General features: G+C 43.1%; 1 protein-coding gene and 1 long non-coding RNA gene across 6 annotated transcripts in view; one reads left to right on the plus strand and one right to left on the minus strand.

The window, feature by feature from the left end:
* Positions 1 to 21,314, minus strand: part of TSPAN2 (tetraspanin 2) — a 49,992-nt gene that overhangs the window by 20,790 nt on the left and 7,888 nt on the right. For 2 of the 5 annotated variants that reach the window (XR_012584377.1, XR_012584376.1), the window contains exons 3-7: positions 13,367 to 13,464; positions 12,840 to 12,914; positions 12,210 to 12,311; positions 10,948 to 11,016; positions 10,129 to 10,212 (exon numbers count right to left, since the gene is read on the minus strand). Coding sequence is in view for 3 of the 5 variants with exons in the window: in XM_074564514.1 (XP_074420615.1) it covers positions 10,030 to 10,212; positions 10,948 to 11,016; positions 12,210 to 12,311; positions 12,840 to 12,914; positions 13,367 to 13,464 (527 nt within the window). In the remaining 2 variants the exon portion in view is untranslated. Of the gene's footprint in view, positions 1 to 3,275; positions 8,124 to 8,310; positions 8,870 to 9,034; positions 10,213 to 10,947; positions 11,017 to 12,209; positions 12,312 to 12,839; positions 12,915 to 13,366; positions 13,465 to 21,314 lie in introns of those variants that run through there. The other 3 variants (XM_074564515.1, XM_074564516.1, XM_074564514.1) reach the window with 3 other exon arrangements.
* LOC141733732 (uncharacterized) overlaps positions 2,792 to 21,314 on the plus strand; it is a 141,687-nt gene continuing 123,164 nt past the window's right edge. Inside the window, exon 1 of the long non-coding RNA XR_012584378.1 lies at positions 2,792 to 3,135. This is a non-coding gene — a long non-coding RNA (uncharacterized LOC141733732). The remainder of the gene's footprint in view (positions 3,136 to 21,314) is intronic.

The raw sequence follows: 21,314 nt of genomic DNA on the forward strand, positions 1-21,314 counted from the left end.
TCCTTCTTTTGCAGCAGGAATCATAAAGACAAAATAATCTAGTTTGCCACGCATGTAACCTTATTCTCATGCACAGGAGCAAAGTCTGAACAGTAATTTCAGCCTCCTGATATATTCATTACCCAGCTCTAATCCTACACTGTATTGCATCAGTTACAAGAAAAGAAACATCTTTTCTGACCAACAAGACGAATTTTTAACCTGATTACCAAAGTTTACTCAGATTAAAATGCAAAGCATATAATGACAAACAAGAAATTGTCGATGTGTGGAAAACTATCAGATTCCTAGTTAATACTACGTACTGTGTTGTAAACTCACTACTGCTCATTTTTAAAAAATTCTACCAGCTTCCATTTTTAAGTTAAATATTACATTCAGAAAGGCCATAAAGGTGAATCGAAGTACTTAGAAAAATTTAATCAAGCTGAAAATCAAAACTGTGACGTATACAAAACATGAATGATCTAGAAGATTAGAAAAGAAATGTTCCCATCCCTGGCAAAGAAGTGCCTTAAACAGTAATCTCCTGTCAGTTTAACAGCATTCTCTTGTTACCAATGTCAAATTAACCTCAATACCTAAAAATACTACTGAGATGCAAGATATATTTTTTCTGTTTATGCAAATTCATTTTTAGAAATATGACTCTACCTCCCAAGAAATTAGATATTCCATTCACACTTTCCTTGAAATAGTAAATAAAGGAACCAGAATTCACAGGATACAAATAGGAAATTTAATTTTCTTAGAAAAATCTTGCTTTCAATTTTGCAGTTTTCATGAGTGTTCCTGGAATCTGATACTCTATTCCAAACACCTTTATTTTGTTTCAGCTGCAGCAAAGCCTTCATGAAAGACTAAGGGAATCTACTAGGTGGCCCTCCTTGAGCAGGGGGGTTGGACAAGATGACCTCCAGAGGTTCTTTCCAACCTCAACCATTCTGTGAAACAGCAAAAGCTTTGTCCAGGACAACTGCAATAATAAGCTGACAGCATTTGTGTGCTTGTCACGGACTCTACACACGGCATGAACTGTAATTGTCATATGCATAATTTGGTGATAAAGAAATGCCTTCGCAAGCAAGGTTTGAAAATTTAAATTCTCAAAAATCACTGTTTAAAATTAATAGAAAATCCAGAGGATTTTGCAGGAACAGTAGGTGCCCTACTTCTTTAAGATATGTCCCTTACACCTATGGTTTAAATAATCCTGGTATGGCTAGATATATACAAGACTAATTCTACAACTGTTGGACCAAGAGAGGCTCGTTTCAATTAAGTTACAAAAGAGATTCTGGTGAAGTCCCCAACACAACTGTAAAAACCCTGTCGTGATAGCACGCAAAAGCGCTATGGACTCACAAGTTCTCAGCAAATAGCTGCAACGTGAATTGCTGCTCTCTAGTTTGTGAAGAGCATAGAGAATGATAGGAAAAAATTGGGAAGTAGGTATTTATCCAACAAAGCAGCAATTATTTTACCTAGTAAATGGCAAAGAAACAAAATGTTCAGCTTGAAGATCAGATAGTGACTTCTGAAGGTGCCTGACCCTTTAAAAAAGGATATTAAGCACAGTAAAATTTAAGTCAGCTTACTATTAAGCAGCACTTGCACTTAGCAAAATAAAAAAGGGAACTAGGCCTACTCACAGTAATAAGCACCACTGCAAAACTACTGTAATGCTCCCTTACGCCTGAGACTGACAGATTTATCTTCAGTATGAAGATATGCATGCAAAAAACAGCAGTCTACTTTTATGGTTAACACCTGTGGAAAATCACTAACATGAATCCTTTTACACTTGAGAAAAATCGAAACTAAGACATTTGGGTTGTGTTAATGCATCTACTTAAATACATATTTATGTGCCCTTGGAGCACAAATATGTGTTCAAGACCCTCAGGTCCAGTGACAGCAATCTGTCGAGGTGATGATTCCTCAGGGTCAGGTGTTTGTTTGCATTTACTTTATCTTAATATGCCTTTTCACACAACTAAGCAATGGATTTGCAGAGAATCCTAACATCTTACCTCTTCTCAACATCTTAATTCTGGCGAGGAAGTAACAGAAAACATGGGCGCCTGGAACACAGAGCGGGCTTGTGGGGGGCCCCTGGTCTCTCAGAACCCACCCTGAGGCAAATCTGTCCTTTGGACGCCTCCTCTTCGGTACTGGCATTTCTGCGGCCTCTCTTACCTGTGAGAGGCTTGAGAGCCGGGTCTCCCTCTCACCGCCCCTCACACACAACGGCCCGGGCCTCGCCCCGCCGCCGCTGCCGCACCAAGGCCTGGGGGGCCCGGGGTCGGAGCAGCCGCCCCCGACGACTCCTGCCGGCGGCGCCCGGCGGTCGCCACGCTGCGGTCGGTTTGGAGAAGCGCAGTCCCAGACGAGCTAACACCTGAAACCGGGGAAGGAGAACGCACCCGCTGCCCGCGCCCGCCTGCCCCGGGCCGGACCGACCGCGGCAGCACCGCCCAGCCGCCAGGGGGCGCCGCCGCGCGGTCCTTCCGTCGGGCGGGGCGGGCCCGCGACCACCCCGGGGGAGCGGCCGGAGGGGGCGGAGCCGGGGCCCGCCCCGCGCGCGGAGCCAGCGCTGACCGGCCCCTACCGAGCCGCCGCGCGGCCCCGACGCATCCTCGGGCGGGGTGGCCGCCCTGAGCGGCGGGCGCTGGGACCCGGCGGCGCCCCGCCTCGGCCACCGCCCTCCCGCCTCTCCGCCAGGCAAGGCACCGCCCGCGCGCCGGTGGCCAATGCGGGGCGAGCCCCGCCCGCTGCCCCTCCCCGCTGGGCGGGGCCGCTCCGCCGCGCGCGTCCCTGAGGCGAGTCATGGGCAGGCGGCGGCGGCCGCCAGGTCCGGTCGCGGTACGGGGTCGCGCTCCCCTTCCCTCTCCTCCCTTCGCCGGCCGAGGCCTGCTCTGTCAGCCAGAGCCCGCGGCCCGGCGCCAGGGAGATCGCACCGCCGAGGGTGACGGGCGAGCTCTGGGCAGAGCCGGCCCGCAGCCTGCGCTCGCGCCCGGCCGGAGGAACCCCTCGCCGGGCGGTCGGCTGGCCAACCCGCGGGCCTCTGCTGGCGCCGCCGCCGCCGGGTGACCGCCCGGGCCGGTGACCAGCGGGTGTCCGGAGCGCCAGGAGGTGAGGCGAGGGCAAGCGCTGCCGCGGCGGGAGCGCCCGTCGGTCCGGCCGGCGTGTGGCCTGGGGCGGGGGGGGGGCGCGTCGCGGAGCGCGTGGGGGGACGGGGGAAGGCACAGAGACCAGGTCTCGCCGGTAGTCGCTTATTTCGGGTTATTTTTATTAGAAAGTTGTTTTAAATTCAAGACAGAAAAGGTGATAAAACGCCACTTCAGAACACGTTAGACGAAAGGGAAGTGAAAGCTGATTCAGCAACAGGGTAATTTGGGTTTTTTTTCCTTGCAAAGAAAGCTGCTGTAGAGGTAACTCTGCTACAGACTTTGCAGCACAAACCGATACGCCATTTCTGTCCAAAATCAGAATTCGTGGTATAGAAACAAATATGTTATATTGGAAGTGGTTTGTGTTTTGGAGAACCCAGTGTCTGGAGCACCATTAGAGAGGAAGAAGTAAGATTGAAAAGCTTTACTTATGTACGTTTTCTGTGACCAGCCTCCCACGCTATTAATCAGTAGCCTCCAAAGGCTGTAAAATACAGCATTTGAAGGCTTAAGATAACTTAGTTTCTTTTTCAATACATACAAAATATATATATGAAAGGGGAGACCTTATCACCATGTTCCAGTATTTAAAGGGTGACGACAAAGAAGACAGAGACTCCCTTTTTACAAGCAGTCAGATGGAAAAGATGAGGGGTAATGGGTTAACAAGTTACTGCAGGGGAGACTCCGACTGGACTCAAAAGGAAAATTTTTCACAATGAGAACAATCGGCCACAGGAATAATCTCCCCAGGGAAGTGGTGGATTCCCCACCACTGGACACTTTAAGGATTCAGCTGGGCAGGGTGCTGCACCATCTTGTCTAGACTGCGCTTTTGCCATGAAAGGTTGGACCTAGTATTGTATGATTCTATGAAATTTATTTTGCTATAAAACTATCGCTTTCAGTATGAAGAAAAGTGAAATATGAAACTTCATTGTAGGTATATTACAGGGCTGTGCTTCATCAGCTCCTGTGCAATCTCTGCAAGACATCAAAACTGGTTGATGTTTTCCTGTAACAAATGAAGCTGCCACTAAAGTCAGTTACTTACAAAAATTAGACAAGGGAAATGTGAATAATGATGTCTAGAGATGTAATAAGGGCATCAACAATTTACATCTTTATGCTTTAGAGCAAATGGTTTGACAGTAGAAGAAAACGTGAGAAATGTGCTTTCAGAATTATCACCTGGAGGGATTTGATCTTTTGTTACTTTCTTCTGAAACAGGTACAAGGGACAGGGCTAAATGGGTACTTCTGCTGACTTATATGGCAGTTATATGTCTATGTATCTGGTGCATACAAGCATTGGAGTTTGTTAATTAAATCCTGGCATGCAACTCTGGAGTGTGAACTGTATTTGAGGAAGTTTAGATACTGTTTTGGATTTAGTTTGCTTTAAAAATCTTTCTTATTGAAGGCATATGGTGTAGTTGCTTGGAAATTATTTTGTACTGCTGACAAAAATCAAAGATTTTGCACTTTCAGGAGCTGAAATGAAAGAGCAGCAGCACAATAAACTGTGGGCACTATATATCCAGTTTTGATAGCCATAACCCTGCCTGTGACATTTGAACATTTTAAAAAGGGCTGCTCAAGCTAGTCAGTGGAAACTGGAGTTGTTAACTAGCTACGATCTAAAAGCAACAGGATCGAATTCTTACAGCTTTGACAGGGAAAGAACAGCTGTATTTTCTGTCCCTTAATGAGTTACAGAAGACTTCCAGTTACTAAGATGCACAGACAACTGCAAATATATTATGCACTTCACAACAGCAGACAACAGCAGGAAACAACAAAAGAGGCTGTATCTCTGGATTCCGTTACAGGCACTAGTAGATGCATAACATGTTGATTTCCAGCTTAAATTGTACCAATAACTTAGAGAACTAAACCAATAACTGGTATTACTCTGTTTCTGATATGCAAGTGCAGGTATCCCCTATACCTAAATAGTAGTAAACTCTAGAGTATAAGCAGTAGTTACGCTCAGAAAAACAAATGCACTGTTCAGAGGATTAAAAAAAAAAACAAACACAAACCCAAAATGCTTCAGCAGAAAGTTAGGTTGTTCAAGTCTGAACTTATAGAAGGTTTCTTTGTACCACTCTTCCCTGTTTGCATAAAGCACTTAGATGTTTTTGTACTTCTGGGGGAGTGGGGCACTGGGGAAGCCACAGAAGTTTCTGCAAGCTGCCTTTTAATTCAGTGCATCTCAATAGCAGGAGTGGGCATCTTCCAGCTTACTGAAGAAGCAGTAAACAAATAAAGTAGTAAACTCTGGTCCTATCACTACATTCTGGTGCTACAAATTTGAGGAATTAAAACCAATTATATTTAGATGTGTTTAAAATAATTAAAACGTTGTTATTACAAGGGGGTGTAACAGAAAGAAATAGCTTTATTTGAACCTAACTTCTGTCCCTGTAGGGCAATAATCTTGGAACCTGGACCACTGTCTTCCCTATTGTGCTATTTTTACTGGTTTTCATGGAAAGCTATCTTGCTCTGAATGGCAAAAATGACACTATGCACAGGTTTCTTCTTTCTGCCGGTATTAGCCGGTGAGAAAACACCCCAGTTGCACACTATCCCATTATCTGTTTAGAGCAGAACCAGTTGTAGGGACAGTTTCAAGTGTACCTGGGATCCAGGAAGCTGCTTTGCCTGTGTCAGTTTGCTGTGAGAAACTTACTTTCTTCATGTCAGCTTGAGACCCTCGGGGATTTGTTGCCAGTGTCATTCTCCCAGTTGAGCCTTTCCTAGGAGCAGACAGCACATGGGGGACCATTTTCTGGTCTGATGTTTGCAAAATAAGGTCCCAGGCCCTACTTTTACACGGCATCCATAGCTAATCAGCTGTGAACAGTGATACAAGCCTAACTCTTCTTTGGCGTGCGATATAGTGTCTCCCTGTCAGCTGGGTGCCTGAAGCTAGGCCCAGAAAATGCTCAGTTGGTAGCTGCATACCCAGCATTTAGTGCACAGCTGTCTCAGTGTCTCAGTTCGTGGTTGAACAATTTGAAGAAAGATCTATGTAAAAGACAGCAAGATGTGTCAATTAAATCGGACACATGAAACAGCAACACTATTTCCAATCCTGAATTAACAGAAAAGCCATGGGAGTTGGTCCTTCTGTGGGAAACGTGAGATAAGTATCCCGAGGGATGTATATTCCACACAAACACGTGCACTAGAATGCACACGTTTTCTGAAATCCCATTTCCATTTCAGTGGAATAAAGACCCCATAAATGGTAAATGCCAAGTCCTGTTAGACATCAGGGACCATTTCAATGAGCTGAACTTTTCCCCATCATGTATGGAACAACTGCATCAGAAATCTGAACTAGTGATCATCAGAGAGACAGAGCTGCTGCGTGGATTTTGTTAGCAAAAAGCTGTTCTCTGAAATGGTGAATTATCTCGAGTAAGCCAAAAATTAAGAGATTCTGAGCCTTTGATGTAATTTATTTTCCCCTTCTGGGGACAATCTTTCTCCCTTCTAGGCTGCTTTAAAAAGAACATTCTCTTATGAATAAATATGACAAATAGAAAAATAAAAATATAGAAACAAACTATGTAAACGCAAGCCCTGAGGTATTTCAAGCACACAGTGTAATTTTTATACTTGACATGCAATCTAAAGGTGCCAGTAAGAAAATTTACTTTATGGCTCTAAAAACGTCCTGTCTTTCTTTCCTGCCTTACACCCACAAGAAAGGGTGAGAGGTTGAGGTAAGAGCCCCATAGAAGCTGTGATAGTCACAGAAGCAGAAACAGAGGATATTAAAGTGCTGCGTGTCGTTCCCTGACCATTTTCACTCTTTGGTTGGCTTCCGCATGCCAGTTAGATTCTACAGAGTATCTGACAAAGCTGCTGCTCTTCTGGATATCGGCTCCACTCCTGCGCCAGCACATATACCATATAGAGTGTTGCAGGATAAAGGGACTTCTGAATAAAGATTTTAGTGGCCCCTTTAACTCATAGATTTTTGTGTGTGTGTGTCTCAGGCTAGCTTGGGAAGCTTGAGCATGCTTTGCCCTGCAATTGCTCACAAATAACTGCCATCTTCCCACCTCTTTCCCCCTCTTCCCTTAGCCTGGATCTCCTTGGACATGTTTCCTCCCCCAGAGCTTTCTGCCTTTGCATGAAGGGTTCAGTCCTAAAAAAAAAAAAAAAATAGTCCCTGCATGACAGTGAAGTCAATGGGTCTACTCACATAAATTAAAGTTTGCTAGAGCAGGCCCTGAGGCATTAAATAAAGTCCAATTTTATTAATTCTACTCTGTTTGGGCTTTGGAAAGAACAGTTACAAAATGGATCATGGGTCTTACTTTTTAAAATGGCATGTGTTCCTCTACTAACTCTTTGTAAACAGGGGCTCGATATGAAAGGGTTTCAAGCACTGTATACCTATGGGTGTGTGTACATTCTTGCATAGTGAGACTCTGGAAGAATATGCATGCAAACATGCACACACAACATATTCCATTTGCACATACTTACCTAAACAAGGTACTGCATATACAGATACCTGCTCATGTGCATATATTTGTAAGGAGAGATATGCATGTGCTTATCTGCATGTCTACAGATGTATAAACTCATAATTGCACATACACAAACATTAAAAATCAAATTAGTGTTAGATGTACCTTTGCTTTTTTTTTTCATTAAAAAGGACATTTTAAAACCCTTTTTTGTTCACTTTTGTTTTACTGTAACTAATACAATTCACCTGCTCACCTAATGGGATATTTTCCTCTCAGTATGTTAAAACACTAATTAAAATGCATTACAGTTATTAAATTGGGTAGAAGAGCACTTCTTGTGAAGCTTAGTCTGGAAATCCTGGGACATAGTTGTGCAGTGAAAGTTTTAGATCATGTCTCTTGTGTTACGGATCGCACAGCACAGAACCATGCTGAATATCATGCCAAAGATCTAGAAGAGAAGGGAACCAATTTAGGGATCCACTTACAAAACAGTTATAAAATAGTCTGCATATCAGAACAATCTGAAAATAGTCTGCATATCAGAACAATCTGAAGGTTCTTATGGAAGCGTAGCAAGTGACTGCTTCCATCTACAAACCCCGAGACATCAGACAATTAACATAAAAGACATTTCACTGATACTCAAAGCCAAGGTTTAATCTGCTTACACTAGTTTCACTGTTCTTTGTTCTAAATGTTAAGGCCAGCATAGTAACCCCAACCGTTAATATTATTGACACAGATTTCACTGACATCAATAATTGCGATGACTGGTATTATGCCTAGTATTGCACCAAAAGGTTCTCAGTTTCAGAATGCTTCTACATGAAATATTGTATACGCATTTGAATAAGAGCAGAGAATGATCCCAGAGCAACCAGGTCTCTGGAACTGGTGCTGAGAATTGCGGTTTTACAGAGAAAGCTATGTTTTTAACAGATACTAGTCAAGACCAAGATTATGCATTGAATATAAAACTCGGTTCGTGATAGGGAATTAGTTAACTAGAGGGAATGTTAAAAGCAGAGAACAGTTGGTATTGCCAGAGTCTCCAGAAATTTCTTTTTTGCCACAGGCTGATCCTCCAAAGCAGTTAGCAGCTACCTCCTGATGCTTCATTGCTAATGATGGGAGATGAGCAATACTATCCGGCAGTTAAACCACTGAGTTCATATCCCCTCCCCACACACCTCCCTAAGGAAGAGGAGACAGGTGACCAGTCATACCCCATGAAGTGTCAGAAACAAGCACAGAAAAATGTACAGACGTGTTTCTGCTGCTTAAGAGGTTATAGCTTCTTAACTTCTGCTATATCTGAGGTGGGATGCCATAGAAGAGATGTTCATATTTCTAGTGTATCCTTGTTGAGCAGAGAGGTTATTGGAATTCTGTCCCACCCATAGTGCTTTGCTGTATTTTTGAGTACACGTTCATGTTTTATAAAAATCATAGGATTCTTTAATCCCCTTTACCCATGACACAGTTTCTATTACATACATAAACCTTTCATCTGCTCCTAAGTGCCCGCATAAGTCCACGAACCTCCTGCTCTTCAGAGCAGCTAAAAGGGGTATTTCTTTACTAATATTCTGGCTCCTCATAGTTCTTCAGACTGCTGCGGGTTTCTGAATCTGAAGGAAGTCATGGGACACGCATGGTGGAAAATGCTTTCTGTTAAAGCCTGTGTTTGATACAGACTGCCTGCTCCTGCTATATTCTTGCAGCAGGGTGACATCTATTGGTCACAGCTCTGTCATGAAGGAGCAGACCTTGGGAATGCAGCAATGCACACTTGTGGGAGAAGGTGGACTGTAAGAAATGTTATCCACGTGTTGATGACATAATTCAATAAACAGCTGCCTGTAACTAGGTGCTACGTTTTGAGGAAAGAAATACTGTTCTGAAAACTGTGCAGTTTAAATCCTGTTCCTTTAAGAAAATACGTATTGATCACTGGAATCTGTGACCTGGAAAACCTGTTTATCCTTCACATTGAACCAATGGTACAACCAGCATTTTCCAGGAAAGCCATTTCTATACAAAGGGTAGGTACTCTCTGTTCCTTATGAAATCTAAGGAATGGGTCCTCAGAGGGCTTAAAGCATCAGCCTGCAGCTGTTTTGGAATAGATGAAATGCTGCTACAGCCTTTTGCTTTTCAGTTTGGTTCATGTGAACTCCCCTTTCCTACTATTACAACAAAATAAGTTTACCATTGGATACTTTGGACACTGTCTAAGGACACAAAATAAACTGGTAAAACAAAGTCACGCAAGTGTGCTTGCACCAATGTGGGCAATTCCCAGAGAGAAGACACACTGCAAGCGATAAGAGTAGCTGCACCTCTGAGGAATCTCACCAGCTGCTGCAAAATACCTTCCACAAAGCTTTGAGTAAGGGGCAGGGTACTGGGCTCAAATATACATTTGAGAGTGAGAACATGGATTTACTCACTGTGGTGCCAGCAATTGCAATTCCAACAATTCCAACTAAATGCAGATTAGCATCAATTATGTTCTGGATTTCAACCAGGCAGTTCTATTTAAAACAAAATGGAAAGATTTTTACTCCTAAAAAATATACTCCAACCGACTCTGTCAGCTGCTCTCACTAAACAACACATAAACATGAAAAATATTATTGCAGTCACTGTCCTGATTCTTGCATCTATGCCTTGTGTTTTGTTTCACAGCATATTCCCTTTTCTAGTGAGACATGTGGACGTCTTGCCTGTACAGGCTGACACATACAAGTCATTTGCTTACAATCAGTTTTCTGTAAATTTAAAACCCTTTATGTGACAGACCATGCTAAATTAAGATGTTTGGCCCTTCAGATTGACATCGTACTCACAAGCAGATTCCACAAATGTCAGAAATAACAGTATCCTTCTTAATACCAACAGAGTTTCTAGTCAGGAATCCCCATGCATGATTAAAGCAGGCACTTGCCAAAATTCAGCTTTCAGGGGGCTTTTCATTTAGGACTCCTGTTCTGCTACCTCCTTTCCACTTTTCTTCTCAGATGATGTAATATCGTCTCAGCTACCAAGGTATGCTACAAGCAGGCTTCAGAAATGTGGGCTGGGCATGTTCAGTATGATCTCCAACTTAGTTCTGCCTCCACTCTGCTCCATTTCATATGGAATTTCATGCCGGAATTTGCAAGGTAAAAAGGAAGTTCTTCCTTTCTTTTACTTCTAGAATGTGTCCAATTTTACTAAACTATTGACATGAAAAAGTGATTAGAACAACCAGAACAGAGGACACTTGCCTTCTGAGTATTCTCTGGACAGGGTAATCCCATTTGTTGTTCCGTATTACCTTTACCACAGCATTGGAGCTAAATGAGAGAGAGAGATCAAGAGTCAAAGAAGGGTAAACCATAGACTTCTTTCATACTGAAAGTGAGACAATAAATAACTAAAAAAAAAAGAAACAATACAGATCAAGTAATAAATTTATTCCCTGTATTAACTGCTACCTCTGGCAGAGTTCCAACTGCGTGGGCCAGAATTCTCAAAAATCAGTTTCAGTTGTCTGAAGCCATAGCAAACAGATAGATTTGTATTAACAGCAACATCCAGAAGCAATTTTTATCACCGTATCTCATAACAAAGCAAACAAGTGGATTTTGGAAAAGCAGATCCGTGGCTTACAAGGAAACCAGAGTTGTTAAGGGTAGAAAGCAGAAAGTTCAAATAGTGCATACAGAATTACGGGCAACACACAAAAGCTACACCAGAGCATGCTAGAATCTTTATTTCTGACAAAACATAGTGCGGGGTTTGGAGACAGTAATAAATCAGAGTGTTTCAGAGGGTTTGTTTTTCCTTTTTGCCTATCTCCCACAAAATGCTTGGAATTCCTCTTGGGGTCAGAAATAACAGCTATGGGAGAAGGACAAAAGGGTCTGAGGTTGTGAAATGTTTCTTCTAAAGAACGTGGGAATGCTGTAAGGAGCAGCAAAGCTTGGGCTTGATCTCTGTGGGAGGCAGTGTAGATACAGGATGGACACAAATAGGATTCAGGAAGTCACAGGTGGTAATTCTGATTCAGACACTAAATTTTTGGGTGTCCTGAACGGAGTCACACGTGCTTTTGGTTTTTTACCTACTTGGCTCAGACAGCAACAGGATCTACCATAATATAGGTCCTGGGACATGGGTCACATTTTTTTCTCTGACAAATGCGGAGAGATTCAGACCTTTCCATCTCTCACTGCATTTATAAGTATTTATTCTTGGATTTTAATATCCAAAAGGGCCATAACAGTCCTGTCTTCTGCTCAACAAAGACGAGAAGCATCAGCTGAAATTTAAAAGCCTGGGCATTTTCACTTTAAAAGGTAGGGATCATTTGGGATCAGAATTCGGACAGATCCATCAGGAAAACAGGTTGTGAGCCTCTGGCCGCATTTTAAGTAATGCTCAGTTCTATTCTTTCATACCTCAGCGCAAGGTGTTCTGATTTTTAAAGAGCAACGTGACAGTAAAGTAGTAGTGCAAGGTATTAACGCTCAGGAGGACTACTCACGGCCACGTGGTAGTGATAGATAGTGCTGTTGACCTTCCCCACTGGGTTTTTCATATAGTCGTCATAAATGTCTTCATAGATTTTCTGGGCTTCCTGTATCGCCTGCAGAAATCAGACTTTCCAAGTGAGTGGCAAGTAAGTCTCACCCCAAATCCAGTGCAGACTTCCAGCTTGTGTCATCAACCTCCAGAGCAGAAAATTATGCCTGCTAAACTGAGGTACCATGATTGGAAAGATAGGTTTTGTGGCCTGATGGCATTCAGAGGAACTCTGTGTGGGTCAAAATGTACATATGCTGTATTCTGTGTTTTGGTTAAACACTGTTAGTTGGAGAAATTCAGTGCTTTTTTCCCAAGCAATACCCTCTTGTATAGTTCTACTTGATGTTCCTTGTAGATGTAAGGTTGAACCACACCTACAGATTTTCTTTAATAGAGAGGGGCAAGACCTGCATGCCATTCTGGACTTGTGATAACACAAGCTCTCATTGACTCCAAATAAGAATGTCAGAGAGTCTTCCTGGGAAGAGTCTTCTGGAGACTTTTCCTATGCAAGAGCCAGACAGTAGGTCAGTTGGCATTGGAATCCATAGCTGCCCCATTACTACATTAGAAGTTGCTTGCTACTTACCACTTTCTTGCCTATAAAGGCAAATACTCCAGCAGTAATCTCAGCTGCAAATATCACCAACAAGCAAGCAAAGAACTGCAGAGGAAGAAGAGAATCTCATATTAATATACTTCGCACAATTCTGCTTGATATGGACTGCCAGTCAGTCCCTCATCCTTGCCCAGGCCTCAGCAGCCCACACAGTAACTGAAAGAAAGCTGGTAAGCAGGGTCTGTAACAAGGGTGTCAAGTCAGATTTGTTGTAATATGGAAACAGAGGTGGGAATGGCAAAGATGTGGCTCAGATGGTAGCTTCAGAAAAGACAGAAGGTAATTCCAGGAAGTATATCACATTAGACAAGCAACGGAACTTCTTCATGTGTGGAAGCTCTGCAATAGCACGGTGGCTAGGGATGCTAGATTAGCCAGTAAAAGGACATAAGACATTTCATGTCTTGGACAGCAAAGATCTTTCCACTAATGACACAAAGCATAAGCTTTTGAATTATTTTCCTGCACAGCCCAGGCCCTTGAAACCTTTTACTTACTGCTCCAATTAAGCACTGAGATTCCCGCGCTGCTCCACAGCACCCAAAAAATCCAACTGTGGTCATGAGAGCCCCTGCTCCCACCAATACATAGAGTCCTATGAAAAATCAGAATCAGACAAGAATTTAAGAAGGTTTCTCTTCCCAAAGTCTGGTACCTATTTTGTCAAACCCACACATTTGCAAGAAACAATGGTCTCTGGCTCTCACAAAGGATACCTGTTACACAGAAAAGTTGCTCTCGCCACAAAAGGAGACCAATGATTTATTCAGATTTCTTGGAGAATCTCATGAAGACAAATGAGAAGATTTACACCTCCCAAGTTTCCTGTCCCAAGGGCAGCTCAGTCCAGGAGGAACATACACCGTACCATCCAGAACCACCTTACAACTCTTCAGTGAGAAATGTAAGGCAAAACCCAACATTGCTAGAGGGCTTATTTCTGTGAAACCTGGGGCTGGAAATGTGCTGTACTGCTATGTAGAGGTAGAACTTAAAACAGCTGCCTGGCAGCTATGCTCTATCAATTGCCTGGCAGTACATAAAAAAGGACATTTTAAGATCTTCAGGAAAGGTACAGGCACTACAGTGTCATGTTCCTCTGAAATCAGTGCTTTGGCTGCAGAAGAAGCTGATTGCTGTTGGAAAGAAGAGGATGACTGGGGAAACCCCTTGAAAGCTGTTAGAGGAAGTGAATGAAACAATGAATTTGCACCCTCTGGCAAAATAATGAGTGGGAAGAGCAGCGTGGGGGAGGTTGTAAGCTCAGCCATGGTCCTGAGCTTGGTTACTGCAGAGAATGGAAGCTGGTCTACATTTCAGTTATTTGGAGCGTGGCATCTTCTTTCTATGATAAGTGGCTGCTTTACTGCCTCCTGGGCAGGCATATTCCAGCGTCATTACTTTACATTTTTTTCCCTCCACATACTGATGCAAGTGTCAGAATACGAGATATCGGCAGCTTTTAAAGGCTACTGTTATCAGTGCGTTATGCTTTGGAGTAGAGCTGTCTGAAAATGGAAAGAATCACAAAACCAGACAAATCACATCAGATGTTACAAGAAGGTGATTCTGTGTGAAAGGAGTAGTGTCTAAGACCTAGAGGCCAAGACCCTTGCATGCATGGCCTACAAAAAGCATCTCATGATGCGCGCTGCCTTCATCTGAACTGTGGGATCCCCTCCCACCACTTCATTTCAATAGGCAGAATCAGAGTGGCTCTACAGCAGATGGTGGCCACTCTGCGTTGCCTTCATGTTCTGGACATTCACAGTTAAGTGTTACACAGCTACTGAATTCATTTAGGGAACTTGAGGCTACTGGCACAAGGAGTTATTTGTGTGTAGACAAATTTAATAACATAAAGAAAGAACAGCAAATAGTGGATCATCAGACTAAGGGGATAATGAAGCAATCTGGGGATGAGACTGCAAGCAAAGACCAAGCTGAGACAAGTACACAACACTGGAGCTGTCAGTATAGCCCCATACATAGCTAACAATCGAGGACCCTAGCTATGTTCAGAACTTGACAGGACAAAAACTGTAGAGGTAAGGGGAATCACATTCCTCTCTGCCACCTGTAAAACTGCTAGAGATAATCACATTCAACAGGCTTTTTTTTTTTTTATGGGCTTTATCTAGGACAAAAGGAAACCAGAGCATAGGATTCTGCTTTTCTCACTTGTAAAGTTGCATGCTTGATCTGTTCTTAGGCAATGTATCTGTTCATGTGCTGCGTCAGTTCCTTTCAGACCACAACAACTGTGTTTATGCCTTGTCTCCGGGTACCATGTCAGCCAAAGTACAACGGGCTCAGTGCATGGCCGTGTAAATCTAGTCTTTGTCTTGTGTGGGCAGCGTGGAGGACCGGCAGAAATCTGCAACGACAATCCACTGCTAGAAAAACCAGCATCATTTCCCTCATGCCGTTATGAGGGGATAGTGGAGCTACAGACTGTGCACACTAGAGGGCACAGCGAGCCTTGCTCCCAGCTTTGACTACGCAAACTTTCAATGAGAAAGTTTAGTATTTTCAGTTACCAATTTAAACATTGTTTTAAAATCTGACCCAAATCTTTAGGGTTAATCTTTAGCTGCTGGCATTTACTGTTAGCAGGCCTTGCGTAACGTAGACTAGAAAGCCTAACAAGTTACAGTTTGCAATGATTGCTAGGAAAATGAAAAAACAATCAATCAATCAATCAATATATGAGTGCAGAGCATCTAGCTACTCTGCCACACAGATGCAGCCTGCTTGGGGGAGGCAAACTCCTGCCTGCTGCCCGTTCATTGGCACATCCCTGTCCAGTCACTGCATATTGAGCAGATATCTATCCCAGCTATTGTGATCCTTCTCCCCTCCTTCCTTCTTGCCCCGGTACCTTTCTTGTGCTAAGGGTTGCTGCTGAGGAACATATTCTGCTAAATATCATTAAAACAATTATAATTAATATAGCTTTGCCAGGTCTGTGATGCCAGATATGTGCGATTTGCTGCTGATCGTGCTGGCAGTTCGTATTCTGTATTTTCTAGATTTTTAGTATTCAGCATCTTGTGATTTACTAGGACTGAGCATTCATGAAGCTAATGCTTGTACACGTATTCACAACGCAGTGGTTTTTACTGAGGGAGGGATACACAAAGATATGTATGGCTCAGGACTAAAGGTCAGCCCCTCGTGGAAGATGAACTGGAAAAGACAAAAAACTTCTCTCAGGCGCAGAACCTGCTGTTCAACTGCCAAACACCAAGACTGCCATTTTCTGAGATCTCCATGGTAGCAAACAGAGTGTGTAATTACAAAGATGCTTCCTGGACCCTTTTCTGCATGTCACTCCCACCTCCAGTCCCTGTAATTACTTATCAGAGAACTTAGCAGAGAGACTTTTTGATTAAGAAGGCTGGAAAGCAGTCTTCCCATTTCTGTTTGTTTCTTCCAGCTAGCAAAGACAAAGCTCTCTGAGGCTCAGGGGTGAGACCACTTTCAGGAATTTGGATTTGCTTTTGTCTGAGAAACAGACTTAACATTTCACTTGCATGACTCACAGCTAAACCGCTACCTCAATCAGAACTTCCCTTTTAAGGCGTGTTACAGGAAGAACTCACGCCACTCACTGAGCAAAGCGGAGCTTGCTGTGCGTCTGGCCCCACAGCTGAGCCAGCCGAGAGTTTAAAAACACCTTCTTCCATCTTCTGTTCGGGAGAGTTCATTCCAGACTTTGTCCTTTCTCAGCCTGGGACTGGTAGTTGCTGATACTCAGAGAGCTATTTCTAGATGGAAAATAATGACGACACTTAAAAAAAAATCCACAAAGCTAAAGATGTTTTCACTCGTCTGCTATATATACACATACCTAGTCGTTCACACAGGAATGAGACGCTTAAAGAGTAGCTTGGAAAAAATTCAAAGGGACCAGGTTACTTCTCAGCTTGCACTGTGAGGTCTCCTAGCGCCCAGATCCAGGTGTGCTCAACTGGAAGATGATTTCCAGGAAGGGTATCAAAGCAACAGATTCAGAAACATCCTGATGGTATAGGAGCTAGTATTTCTTTTCCTAGTGGGCTATACGCAGCAATGCAGGCACGTTTCTCTTACCTAGAGACATCATGCACTAATAGCCACCAAGTTGGCCCAGTTAGGATCAGCAAAGCAGACAAATCCAGGAATTTGGTGGTGTTAATGTCATACATTGCTATGCAATAGTATCATGTGTCAGAAGGATCTAAGCTTCACTAAACCCTGTTCCTTTCAAAAAAGCAGGATGGAAAGCAAAGCCTTAATCAGCTTCTATTCATAAGCACTTCCATCGTAAAATACAAAGCCTTGGCATGGCCTCCAATTTGGCACAGCAGAGAAACAGAAAAACCTCTAAGTTTACAGTCACAAAATGGAATACACTTGATAGCTAGAAACACTGACACAAAAAAACTTCACCACAAAATTCAGCATGGCGAAAAGAAATGTGCAAGTCAGGTCAAGGTAGAGAGCTTATTTCAGTGAATGGAAAATTTTGAGAAGACCGTCTAGCTGCCGCTTCTTATGCAGCAGAAGTAAAAAAGTACAAGGTAGAAAGGAAGCAAATGTTTGTGGCCTGTGTGAAATTTTTCCTCTTATCTCTTCTTGCCTCTGCTCATTTCCGTATTCCTAGTTTTGTCACTTTGATCTGTGTCTGCTAATGAAGAGGAGAGAGGGTTTGAAAACTAACTAGTCTCAGAGTTCGTTGGCAGCACACGGCCCACACAGGAGCAGACAACGGATGAAGAGAGAATACTGGGAACAGGCACACTGCTACGGCATGAAGGAGGGCAAGCACTGGACCTAATGGCAGAAACCTGTCATCTGTGTGACTGCCCACAACTTAGGAATACTTATTGCACCTGCCTGCAGGACCCACAAAGCCAAGTCACTCCCAGCCCCTGTACACAAGGGGATGAAGAGGCACATTCCAAAGAATTAAAAGCCGTGTGCAAAACGCAACAGAAAATTGCTTGATCTGAGCAGATGCAGCCAGGACACCAATGACTATGAGGGGTAGAGGAGGAGGTTTGGGCTTCTTTGTAAACACAAGAGGATGAAAAACAAGGTGTCATAGGACTGGATTTGTTTTTGACAGAGCCTATTCTTTTGACATTTTTTGTGGGGAAGTATTCTGGTCTCGGGGTGTTGGGTTTTCACGTTGGTTTTTTTTTTTTTCTGTTTTAGCTGGGCTAAAACACTTCCGCACACAAACATGCACATTTTTATAAGCTGTGAAGGGAAATTAACACTTCTGCTTTTAGCAGTAAGTCAAGTGATAACAGAGAGTGTAAGGGGGGGGGAACCCCATACATCAGCCGTATTTTAATTTCGCAAAGAAAATGTTGGAAAGCAGTAGCTTTTCTATATACTTGTTTTTTTGATTCATCCCATGGGAAAAATCAGTATTTCCTGAAAGGAAAATATCTGATGGGGGCATTCCCTGTGAAAATTCCACCAGGAGAGAGTCACATTTTCTTGCAGACTCTGCTTTGCAATTACAAGGAGAATTAAAAAGTTACCTGGCAACCTCAGAGCAACCTATGGCTCCCAATAGTGAAGAATGGCAAGTCCATAACTCAGTAGAGATCTCTACATTGGCATCTATGTTTATAAATGACAGAGTTCTTCCATAAGCCTTCCCCTGAGTAGGAGCACAGTGGATCTGCAAGTGTGAAGAAGCACCTCAAGAAGGGTAAAGGGTATTCTGTGTGTCATTTCTGGATGAATGAGACCTTTGTAATTAGCAGTGAATACAGAATTTCATCATTTTAGACCAAGAAGAAAAGGATGGAATTTTATAGCTGCTGACTGCAGTATGTGTTTATTTGTATCAAAAGCGAGGGAGGCATCAGCGTCGTTTTTAGAAAAATGGTGAATGAAATCTGCAGGACAATCTGCAGGAGCAATTTAAAAAAGCTCTCAAGGTAACATGCAAATCTATGCATAACTAATCTGAAAGGAAAAGTCACCAGTTCTTTAGTCTGTCACATGGCACTTGGACAGAGCAACAGCTGTGTCCTGGAGCCAGCGTCCCTCTGTGCTCCCATTGCACAGCGTAGTGTGACAGGCAGAAGTGCGTACTACCAATGTTTATGAACAGAAAGAAACATTACAACGCAAACCAGGCCGGTGGGAACCAACTAATGTGAACATTAAAACAATTCGTATTTCAGAGCAGCTGGCTACCCAGGCTAGTAGAGATCTAATTTCAGAGTCTGGAATAGAACCCACTCCCAGAGTTCTTGGGGGTTTCTTTTTGGTGTGTGTTTGTTTTGTTTTGTTTTGTTTTCCAAAAATCTTACTGACAGCTTCGAGATAGAAATCCCTGTCTGGAGCCTACTGCAAAGAGCAGGAGCAGACAGACGTACCCTGGCTGGCTGGCTGGCCTTTTTTCACATGGACTTCTTGTTTACCTGGCTGCTATGGTCACTTTCCATTTTAAATAGTCCTACTTTTCTTTTTTTGGGCTGAGTAACTAATACTGAACAAACCGCCAACTGTTCATACTCCGCTGAGAAAACAAGCAGCTCTGTTGTTGGTATAAGGGATCCAGAGGCAGCGATGACAGGAGTCCTAGAATCCAGACCTGACTTGGACAGATTTTCCTGACGTTGTATGTGTGCTACGGTCTGGGAGGGAGATGTGCTCCTCCACAGAAGGACTGAGGCTCTCGAGCCCTCAGTAGGGCACCAAGGAACCTGTAGTGCAAATGCACTATTGGAAAAGATGAGAAACACATGTAGGAGTTGGAAATAACAGGCCAGACAGGGACAGCTGTGTATGCTGCACATGGTAGCAAAGTCAGTTTCTGACACAGGCCCATTACTAGAGATTACCATTTTTGTGTTAATAGATTTTTAGTGTATTTAGGTATAAAATGCATTTACAAAACTGGAGAGGAGAGGCAGAGTCCTCTGAAGGAAGATGCATTTCTGAAGAATTGGAATATACCCTTCATTTGAGCATAATGCACAGACATAATTACATGTCTTGTGTGAATTCAACAGGTGTTTTGTGGTTAATCTTCCTGGAACCACAAAAGCATGACAGATACCAGCCAGTCTGTAGGCATCTGTTCGTGCACAAATCCTGACTTTCAGTTTAAAGCAAGCTCGCTGTAATGTAACGTCCCAGTCCACTGCCTCCCCCATCCCACAGAATACCAGCACTTGTTACATCGCTTGCTCACATGCATCTCACCACCCTAAATAATTATGTCCCAAATTCACGCAAGCCAACATGTCAGCTATCGCCTTCTCAGTAGTCTCCAATGCCTCTGTCGATATCTACTTCACCCTATACCAAACTTCACCAAAGTCAGATGTAATCAACATACCTGTATTAGGCGGATCTGTACTATCACGGTTGAACTTCACAGAATCCTGTGGCAATGGATTCTACAATTTAATGACGTGAATAGTGTGAAAAACTTCCTAGTATGGAAGTCATTTATAGTGCATAGTATGATAATAACATTGTCAAAGTTCTTAGTACTTTTTAGAGTTTTATTACATCTTTTTTGACCAGAACCATAGACAGCATTCAAGACACTGAGTACACTGCAAATTTACACAATGACATCAAAATTTTTCATTTGGATTCTCATTTCCTTTCTTAAGACATTTACATGCCTTTTTGACTGCAACTAAGCAAGGCACTTTTGTCAAGAGCAACTGACAGTAAGTCTAAGATTAGGTTCCTGTGTGGCTATAGCTAATTTAAAGTCTGCCAGTGTTTATACTGTTTGGACTGTGTTACCACTTGTGTCACTTTGCTTTACTGTTATTGTATTTCATCCAACTTTTTAATACTCACTCATTTGGTATTCTGAAATCCTCTCACAATTCTCTGTAATCCTCTCTAGATTAGGACACCCTCAAAAATCCTGTGTGTGTGCATACATTTCCATGCAGATATCAACAACAGTTATATGCTTCTAATGCTTCAATGCACAGGCTCCGAGCCACCCAAAACACAAAAGAGAAAATGGCCGTAATGCACTCACAGAAATGTGCAGCCCCACAGTAGCAAACGTGAGGACTCTGCAGATGGCTGTCTTGACCCACCCAAGTGCTGGAACAAAACAAGCCAACTCAATCAGAACCCTCTCTGCAGATGCTTTTGAAGTGACACACCCCAAAAAGGAGGTAAAGGCTTTTTGGTTGCTGTTTTATTTTTTCCTCTTAACAGCTTCATAGGGGACAGTCCCATTGTATTGCCAGTGCTGTCAGAATGAAACAACACAGGACATTTCCCTTGGGTTATATTGGTTTGGTTCTTCTTCTAGAAGCCGCTTTAGAGACTGTCATCCAGAGCAGAGCTAGTTCTTTTAAAGAGGGTATGCACGAAGAACAAAGCATGTAACTGAAAAAGCCTGAGCGCTCCTGGTGTTTAGCATGCTGCTGCAGCAAGAGGAAACATCTTGAT

The sequence above is a fragment of the Larus michahellis genome, chromosome 21, assembly GCF_964199755.1.
Source record: "Larus michahellis chromosome 21, bLarMic1.1, whole genome shotgun sequence".
Lineage (NCBI taxonomy): Eukaryota > Metazoa > Chordata > Aves > Charadriiformes > Laridae > Larus > Larus michahellis.